The sequence below is a fragment of the Cardiocondyla obscurior genome, linkage group LG14, assembly GCF_019399895.1.
Source record: "Cardiocondyla obscurior isolate alpha-2009 linkage group LG14, Cobs3.1, whole genome shotgun sequence".
Lineage (NCBI taxonomy): Eukaryota > Metazoa > Arthropoda > Insecta > Hymenoptera > Formicidae > Cardiocondyla > Cardiocondyla obscurior.
The window spans coordinates 5,702,956-5,713,150 of NC_091877.1; the positions used below are offsets into that span (position 1 = coordinate 5,702,956).

Below are 10,195 nucleotides of genomic sequence, written 5' to 3' on the forward strand. Positions count from 1 at the left end.
AGACGATATCGCACGTCGAAAGAGCGGAGGGAAGGGGCGATCCTCGTGCACGGCGGAGCGGGGGCAGGAAGCGGAGGCTTACCAGCCTTCACTCGACTCCCCCAACGCAGCTGCCCCATTAAGAAACGATCGACGCACGCGGTCACATGTCAGCGCGCGTGTAACGTGCGTTCGTCGCCACGATTCGTGGTGAAGTTGGTTTTTCGCGAAACGTCGTCGTCGTCGCCGTCGCCGTCGCCGCTGCGGCCGATAATCAAGTATCGAACGCGACGGCCGAATCGCAAACGTGCGGTTACCAGTATACCAGTACGCGAGGTTGAGAAGGAGAGGGAAGACCGATCGAGAGAAGGAGATAAAAAGAGAGGATTGCGCGACATCGTGGCGGCGGATCTGAGGCGCGCTCACGAGCTAAAGGAGCGAGCACCTCTTCGCCGTGATCATGAATATAGACGACTACGAGAGCTTGCCGACCAACTCCGTCGCCGTGCACATGACGGCCGGCGCCGTCGCTGGGATCATGGAGCACTGCGTCATGTACCCGTTCGACAGCGTCAAGGTATCGTCGGCGGATTGTCTTCCCCTTTACCCTTCTTGAGCGCACGTTTCTATCCTGCGATCTTTTTACATAACCTCCGCCGCCGGCGACGCACACCTGGTTGTGTGCCATACGACGATCCCCGGTTTACCTGCAAAGCTCGCGAGCATCTGGAAAAATCGCACAACGCTATTTTTCCCGTTTACCTGGAAAGCCTAGCGAACGGACACTTGCTTTATCATATTCTAATTTTTCTGCCGTAAATAGACGCGCAGATAGGCAGCGTTTGCAAAACGAATGTTTGCAGGAATACAAACACGCTGCCGTTCATCAACGTCGCACTGACGTGCCGCTCACTTGAAACGAAGGAAATTGCTCAATTAAATAGAATGACAAAGTTAGAGAGAATAGACGCTCAATGGGTCTATGTGTATGTGCGTGCGTGTGTCATGCTTTGTATAATATATGACATTTGTACACTTATAACGCACGTAATTTGATAATTACAAATCATACCAAACTAGAGTTTGTTGTAACTTTTACAATTTGATCTAAAAAAAGAAAGCTTATACCTTTTCTAAAAACATATAATGAAATAAATTTGGTTTGTGCCATTAATGTTTTATTAACAAGCAAACCACCATATTTTTTTTTTTTTTTTTTTTAATTGTTTGCCACTTATATTTGAAGGTAATATGGGTAATTTGTCATGACCTAGCTTCAAATTCTTTAAAGTATTACATGTGTGATGTAATCCACAGCACATTTTTTACATATATACTTTTATTTGGAAGAAATGTAGTTTGTTAACTGATTAAAATGTCAAATTTACAGCTGATCAAAGCAATGTATCAAATAATTGTTAAATTAATTTGAATTTTGCATATATAAGATTTATACATACATACATACAAGATGCTATCATATAATTTTATAGTACATACATGATATTTGAGATAATAAGCACTTTGCATCAAATGATGAAAACTAGAAGATGAGTTATTATTCTTTGTAGATGATGTATCATACTAGATTCTTATTCAGAATACAAGTGTTTACTATACATTATGTAATCCAGTTCGTCGGCAGTGAGTTCTATTTCTGGTTTGCTTTTCAGACTGCTATCTATACTATATGTGCTTCCCTGTCTAATATGTCAGGCCTTGATTTTGTTCATTATGTAAATGGACACAAATATGCTGTTATTATACTTTGATGCAACTAAATTAAAATTACCAATTTAAATCCTTCAATATTTTTAATTATAAATGCTGTAATAGTTGATAGTCACTGTGGCCTCATTATCAGCAAGTCATTCTGTTTTGATGTATTTTTTTTTTTTCTACAAGTAATAGTTTTATAAAATAACGAAATGTTATTTAGCTGTTTGTACAGAACGTATAAAAAAAAAACAAAGTTATTAATTTTTAATTAATAATCTTATTTGTTGTGTGTCTAGACAAGAATGCAAGCGTTAACTCCTGGTCCAGGAGGAGGAGGAGGAGTAGGAGAAGTGTTGTACAGAATGATACGACAAGAAGGTGTATTGAGGCCAATTAGGGGTGTCAGTGCAGTGGTTGCCGGCGCTGGTCCTGCGCATGCATTATACTTTTCTTGCTACGAGTGTCTTAAAGAAAAATTCAAGAGTACGAGATCTCAATTTAATCATCTTGTATATGGAGCGGCTGGTTGTGTAGCAACAATTCTGCACGATGGTGTTATGAACCCAGCGGAAGGTTGGATATAAAAATTAGTTTGATATGTTAAATATGATAATCGATACGTGATACGTGATATTTGATACCTATTGATGTTATATATCATTGTAAATATAGAGATAATTTTGTAATCTATGTGCTTTGATTAGTTCTATCATTTAATTCAGGAAGATATACAGATTCTTATCTGTTTTATGCTATCAGTTATTCTATATCTTTTACTATTTTTATTTAACTAATCATGGAAGATATAAAAATTTATTTAATATCATTTTGTTTTGTTGTTCCAGTGGTTAAACAGCGATTGCAGATGTACAATTCTCCTTATAGGAATGTATTGAATTGTATACAACATATATATCAGAAAGAAGGGATATTTGCATTCTACAGGAGTTATACAACTCAACTGGCTATGAATGTGCCTTTCCAAAGTATTCATTTTATTTCTTATGAATTTGTGCAGTCTATTACGAATCCAGAGCACGTTTATAATCCAATAGCACATATCGGATCGGGTAAGTTTCTTAAAACACAAATTTTTTTAACCAAAGTATTTTAAGGTGAAAAAATGTAGTTGATTATAAATTGTCTTTATGTAATCAGGTGCAGCAGCAGGTGCAATAGCAGCCGCTGCAACGACACCTCTGGATGTTTGTAAGACAGTGTTAAACACACAGCAGGATGGTGTACACGCTCAAGGCATGATAGATGCATTTAAACAAGTCTATAGGTTCGGCGGTGTACAAGGATACTTCCGTGGATTACGCGCACGTGTCTTATTCCAAGCACCGGCTACCGCTATATGTTGGGTGATGTAAGTCAATTATTAATTTTGTTTTTTTAATGTTTTTTTTTTCCTTAGATTGCATAATTTCCTCTTTATTTATGTGACGTCACATGATAAATTTCTAATCTTTACAATAGATACGAGTCATTCAAGTATGTATTGCGAGGCAAACAAGATGATGACTATAGCGACTCTGAGCCTGACAACGGTCTAACCGGAATTAATCAGAATCCAACACTCGCATCAAGATCTAACAGTTTTCAAGGCGCAGGTTTGTATTTTAACAACCACGCATCATCGCCCGTGTTACTTAAAGTGACCACGAGCTAAATATGAAAGAAAATTGTATTATTGATTGTCCATTACAAAACGAAAAAAAAAGAAAGAGAGAAAACTATTTCATTATTCGAGAGTTTACGGAAGTAGCGATATCTTGTTTCTTTATAAGAATCTATCGACAATGAACATTTCATGGATTTGTCCATTATTCAAGCAGCATTTTTACATGTGTATCGTAAAGGAACTTATCACAAATACTAGAAAGACAATAGCAAGCAATGGTACGAGAGTTGGAAAATTTTGTCCATTATTGTTAACACAGAATTGTGTTAAATAATTACGTACAAATAATACGAAAATGTTCTTTCTTTTACTTCTTGATTCTTTATTATGGAACAAGGATGATTGATGTAAAAGATAAACTCATAAATATAAAAGAAAACATTTCTTTAAAGTTTCCATTAAAATCGTACCTTATGCTTTCAATAGATTTTATCACAATTGCAAAATTATGGAAATAACTGTTTTAGAATAATTACAAAATGACTTTATTAATTAACCATATTAAATTTGAAATTATAAAATAATTATAAATCCCGGTACACCGCTGGCTGCCATCCAATATGTATAATTGAAATAGTATGCTATTATCTATTGTACTGTTCATGATGGAGTATAAATGGACATTCAGTAAAATGTGAGTTAGCTATATACCAGTTTGAATATAAATAATTTAATATTATTTGTCTTCTACTGTAATTTCCACATTCATTGATAAATAAAAATTTGTACATAACTTATTTTTACGTATAAATATTAATATTTTAATAATTTATACAAATTTGACACTATGATTGATGTTAATTGGTTTAATATGATAAAACTTAATATTTCAAGGACGTTAGTCTTGTACATGCGTGTATTTAAAAGTTGGTATAACTACTACTGATAACATGACACTGAAAATATTTGACATTTTAACATTTTTTAAACAATATAAAGGTTTGTTTTTAAGAAGAATGTGCTCCATTTGAATAGTGAAAATAGATTATGCACATAGTGCAATTAGATTGCAGCCCACTCCAACATTGTACCATTAAGTAAGATAAGAAAACAGTGGGATGCATGCAAGAATTTCATCGGTAATAAACTACGCTTTAGAGTATAATTGAGTGCGCATAATTCAGAATTATTTCACAAACAAAATCGTAAAATTAGAAAACCCATAAATGTCACTAATATCACTAATATTAAAAAAAAAAAAAAAAACCGGTTAAATATTTGGTGTTAAAGTCACGATAATTATCGAATAAAATTGTGAATAAGTATAGAATACGATGTTATTTCGTGTTCAGATTGGGTACAATATGAATTGGAGTGAATTGAATTAATGCACAGGGCATAATTGGCTATTTTAAACTAAAAGAATTGCAAATGGTGTAAAATAATTATTTTATAGAAAATTGTAGATAAAGCTATAAAATATATTTGAGATGTACAGTATAAAATACAAGAAAAACCAGTGTAGGAAAATTAAACTATTAATTTGTACAAGTACGATTCCTCTTGATTACTCGAGTACAAATGATAAAATGCTCCTTAGTCATTTTGTAATGTAAATTATGTATCTAAATCATATACGATATATATAACTACAATATTGCTTCCTATGGCTGTGATAACTGGGTCATTTGATGTTGACTCTAAGAGGGAGTAATATCATGTAAAACTCATATTTCACGCCATATTTATTTATTGTTACAATTTTTTAATACCCTACATCGCGTTGCCGAATATATTGTTTGATGTTGTTGAAGAGAAAAGAAGCACAGTATTCATATGTATAAAGATATTTGTATAAAAGAAGAGCGATATATCTAAATTTAAATATAACTTTGTAAACCGTATATTTAAATTATTGAAATCTTTTTTTTTTTTTAATTTAGAGCTTAGTAATTACTGTTTCGTTATAATATTTATGCATAATATGTTTCTTACACGCGTTCACATATTTTGCATATTAATTTAAACAAGCAATTGTCAAAACTATTTCAAAATTGAACCTCAAATGTTTCTCAAGTGTTATAAAATTATTATAATGCTGTACATAATGCGTAAGGTGTACTAATCTGTTGGTTCTTTTTTTTTATTTTTTTGCGTAAAATATTGTGGTCACGTATAATTACAAAAATTTATGGATTTCACATAATTTTACTTTATAATAAATATAAGTTTTTCTCCTATTTTTTTTCTTGTTTAAAAATTTTTTTAACATATTGTATATAGTCGGTATATATGCTCCCACTGGTATTATACAGAAATATGAAAATAATGTAGGGTATATATATAATAAGTATATATTGAGTTTGTGTAACACAATGAAACACATTATACCTAATAATAATGTAAATAAATCATTCTACAAAATATGGTCTATTGCTATTTTTTAATTAAAATATGTTTTAATTACTCACCTTATAAATGGCACTTGATACTTTTCCAAGCAAACTCCAAACGATTCCATATAACTTAGTTGATTTCATATGTTACCTGAGTGACGCATGATAGCTTTTTAATTCATGCGTCACCCACTAATTTTTTAAGATACGTCTCACGAAAGCTTAGAAAAATCGTTGGACTTACGCGGGACTTATTACATAGTAGGAGATACCTCGAGATCGCGACGTCAAATCGTCGCGTCTTCCGAGAGCTTCGAAAATCATCAAGCGGTATGAGGAACACACACGAAGTAAGGAAGTAATCGTACATTTTAAACCTCTCATCGCATCATGCTTCTCTGGTGACTGTGACGATTTTTCGAGGCTCAGAGTCGACGCATTTCGATCACACATCTCACCACACTCTAGTACGGCTTACGCTCGCTCCAGTTATTTCCCGTCGACGCCGTAATCATTGCGGCGCGCAATTATTAATATTAATTAATAATTGAGAAAAATCAGTGTCATCCTCGTGGGCGGCCTCTAAACCAATTCACGCACCGCTATTATTAGATTGTCGTCTTCTATTGCGCGAGGAAGTCGTTGCGAACGACCGCGTTAATTCAAAGCGAGAACTTTCCTAGCGACGCATTGCTCCACGAGAAATTCCTAGCAGCTTGCGGCAGCTGGCAGACCCCCCACGACCGCTTGTCGACCCCCGTCATTTTGCGTTGAAACGTCAACTTCGCGGATCCCGGGTGCGCGACGTGCGTTTACGTGCTTCTGTTCGTCGGCGAGAGAACCGCGGGTTTTTGGGCATGCCGCTGCACCGGTATACACACGCGATCCTTTGCAGGATCCCGCTGTCGTTGCGTACACGGGGCGAGGTGACGCTGGACGAGGCTAGAACGCAGCATTTGGCCCTGGCGCAGCTTCTCCGCGAGCTCGACATCGACGTCGTCGAGATGCCACCCGACGAGAACTCGCCGCTCTGTGTCTTCGTCGAGGATATCGCCGTCGTCTGCAACGGCATCGCCTTGATCGCCCACCCGAGCGAGCCGTCCCGTCTGAAAGAGGTACCTCGTCAGAGAATACAAACCAAATTACGAATGTTTAGAATAGCAGGAGAATAAAAATATTTGTAATCAATTAATTTTTACTGACGATTTTTATCTTTCAGCTTGACACAATTAGAGCCGTGTTGAAGAAAGAATTAGAGATACCACTAATAGAAATAAGTGACAAAAACGCTCGCTTGGATGGTGGAGATGTTCTTTTTACTGGTAAGTTTTACTCTATATGTTCGATATTTATTTTAATATAATGATTTATGCATTACTGTGCTTTTAAATATGAAAAAAACAACTTTATAAATGTTATATTTAATTAATATCATAGGTAGAGAATTCTTTGTTGGGCTGTCTCATTTTACAAATGAAGCAGGAGCACGAGCAGTTGCTGCAGCATTTCCAGAATATCCATGCGTACCTATCAAGGTTAGTAGTTGTATTTAAAAATTAATATCTCATTTTAAACATAAAACATTCACAAATTTTTTACTACTTACTAAACATATATCGCATGTCTCATTAGATTCAACATTTTATATTAAATTTTATTAAATTATATTAAATTTTGTATTAATAGATATATTAAATATTAGTCATACTTTGTTAAATATTCGTAATTTTTGTGTCTATTTCTGAAAGCATTTTATATGTTACATTTTATTACAGAATAGAGTGTTTCATTATTATTAAAAATACTTAAAGATTAATACCAAAATATGATTGCTATATTTATCTTGTTAATTGTTTCCCTGTTTTTCAGTGTTAAATTTTTTCTATATCATATATCCCGTTTAGAATGAAGCATTTTATGTATCGGTAATTTTGACGCATGTTACAATTCATGAGTAACAAAAATTTTGTGTCTATTCACAGCACATATTATGTATATATATAGAAAGAGATAGAGAGAAAGAGATAGGAGGCATATGAATATATATCTCGTGGATTTGCATCAAATTTTGATGTAAGAATATCATACTCACTCACTTATTTTTCTAATGTTCATTTAAGGTGGGTGATGGTGGCGAAGAGGTGATAGTGGAGAGTCTTACCTCAGCCCCTCTTCAGGTTTGGGTGCACTAAACTGACCGTCTTAATTAATATGCCATTAAAGAAAGAATTTAAAAAATATAAAAAACGAAAGAATAACTTCACAAGCTAGAAACTCAAACTTGCACGATTTTGGAAAACTTTTTTTCGTAATGTAATAATTTCAGAATTTTATAAATCGCTTTTTCAGAGATGTGACAAGTTACATAAGTTCCAGCTTGGCACCTGAACTGTGCACTTAAACAATACCACGAATCTTATTCACTCACCTTAGCATGCATATAATTTAACTTTAAATAAAATATTGAAAGATGCTCATTTGATTTTAATCATATAAATATTAAGTATATTATGAATTTAGTGTGTATGCACATTTCAAATGACATACTTTATTATACATTACACAAACCACTGTGCACGATTTGTTGACACATTAAGAAACATTAAGAAATTGTGGACACTATAACAAACGTATTAAAATCGTGTAAAGTTAATAAATATACATCGAGTACTTTTGAGAGAAATATATAAAAATCAATATAAAGAAATATGAAAATTTAAATTAATAAAATATTAAGTTGCATCTTTATTGTTAAAATTTAATGCAATAATAATTCTTCAATTTATTCATATGACATAATAATAAATTAAAAACGTGATATTGAAAGTAAATGATAAAAAGATTACACGTTGATTTTATAGTGCATTGCAATATTTGTTTAATTTCTTTCATTATTTTCAATATAATACTTTAATGTCTCTTTGCTTAAGGTGGCTGAATCCAAACGCCTAAAATCATTGGTTACAATGGCTGGTCCAGATGTTATATGTGTAGGAGCTGGAAAAGAATCTCAGGAAGTTCTCAAAGTTAGTTTTAATCGATATAAATTACTACACATAAAATATGAATTGTTTTAAATTTGTGAAAAATAATAATTTCTGTTATGTAGAGAATTGAGCGAGAAGCAACGTATAGTTACCAAACATTGACAGTGCCCGAAGATGTAGCTGCTAATGTGCTTTATGTAAACGGCACACTCATCCATCGGTCGGAGGATGAAATCCCACAATCGAGTAAAGTGTTCGCCGAGAAAGTGGAGTTCCCGACTAGATCACTGCGTTTGTCTGAATTGGCAAAAGTTAGCTCCGGTTTGTCCTCCTGTTGCTTGTTGGTGCGCAGACCGCGACACATTCGTAGCATTTAAATATGAAAAAAGAAAAAAGATCTATTCTGCCAACAGTGCTATCTACGAACACGAAACATAAATCCAAGTTTTCTTCTCTCAAATTGAAGCGGAGAAATACGATGCAATGCATGACAATGACATTTCGTCATTCTAACATTTTAATAAATATTTTTTTAATTAATTTAAAATTTAGTATTATTTTATATCTTGCAAGAAGATTTAATATTTGAAGAGATTTATATATAAATATATATACATACACCCACGTCTATAATTTTTATATATTTAGAATAGAAAAGTAATATATATGCAAATTTTTATATTTATGTTTATGCTTCTTTGCAAGATAATCTTTTTATTCTTATAATTTATTTGAGCTTTACGTTTTTACCCATGACTTTTCTTTCCAGCTGCAGTTATAGATTTTTTTTATTTAGATGATTAAGTATTTTCATACATTTTATTTTATTTATTGTTTATCTATCTTTTTTTTTTCCTACAATATTCCAAAAAATATATTATAGCATAGGACTATATTTACAACTCATAGTTCTTGACAGGATTGCTTTTTACAAATATGGCACATAACACAATATGGCACAAAAATTTGATTTTATATATATTAATTATATATATAAATATACATACTATATACATAGAGGGGTTGGAATATTGATTTTTATTACGATATAAAATTGAATCAAAATTAATTTATAATTTAAAATAATAAATAATAATTAAAAATGGACTAATCAATCTACTGATACATACCACAGATCATTTCATAATTAAACTTACGCGTAAAACTTACGCAATTAGAAAAAACAAAATTGTGTATTATCAGTATTCTTACTCCTAGAATGCATTCACAAACTAGTCTGAAACGTGTTCACATCGAAACATTCAAATAAATATCTCTATCACCTAATAATGTGTCGCAAAGTTATCAATAATATAAAAGCACTGATAGTTGTTATATTATTAACGAAGTTACGTAATTAAAAGTTTAAACAGAAATTAGTATAAAATTTCTGTATAAAACTTAGTACATATATATGAAACATTGTGCAACATACTTGATACATTCTTAGATGTCCCTCGATGATGCTAGTATTGCGATAACAAAAAGAT

At 32.9% G+C, this 10,195-nt stretch overlaps 2 protein-coding genes across 3 annotated transcripts; both read left to right on the top strand.

The window, feature by feature from the left end:
* Positions 1–126: 126 nt before the first annotated feature.
* On the top strand, positions 127–5,746 carry LOC139108041 (mitoferrin-1). The gene is made up of 5 exons (XM_070666034.1): positions 127–556; positions 1,995–2,271; positions 2,544–2,768; positions 2,857–3,067; positions 3,178–5,746. The coding sequence occupies exons 1-5, from the start codon at positions 440–442 to the stop codon at positions 3,368–3,370; spliced, it is 1,023 nt and encodes a 340-aa protein (XP_070522135.1). The 5' UTR covers positions 127–439; the 3' UTR covers positions 3,371–5,746.
* Positions 5,747–6,207: 461 nt separating this feature from the next.
* LOC139108045 (N(G),N(G)-dimethylarginine dimethylaminohydrolase 1) lies at positions 6,208–10,125 on the top strand. Of its 2 annotated transcripts, XM_070666041.1 has the most exons (6): positions 6,208–6,833; positions 6,938–7,040; positions 7,156–7,253; positions 7,839–7,895; positions 8,649–8,744; positions 8,828–10,125. In XM_070666041.1, exons 1-6 carry the CDS (start codon positions 6,576–6,578, stop codon positions 9,080–9,082), a joined length of 867 nt encoding a protein of 288 aa, XP_070522142.1. In that variant the 5' UTR covers positions 6,208–6,575; the 3' UTR covers positions 9,083–10,125. The 2 variants fall into 2 exon arrangements, with proteins under 2 accessions (XP_070522142.1, XP_070522143.1); XM_070666042.1 differs by lacking the exon at positions 7,839–7,895 and having other exon boundaries at positions 6,217–6,833.
* The last annotated feature ends 70 nt before the right edge of the window (positions 10,126–10,195 follow it).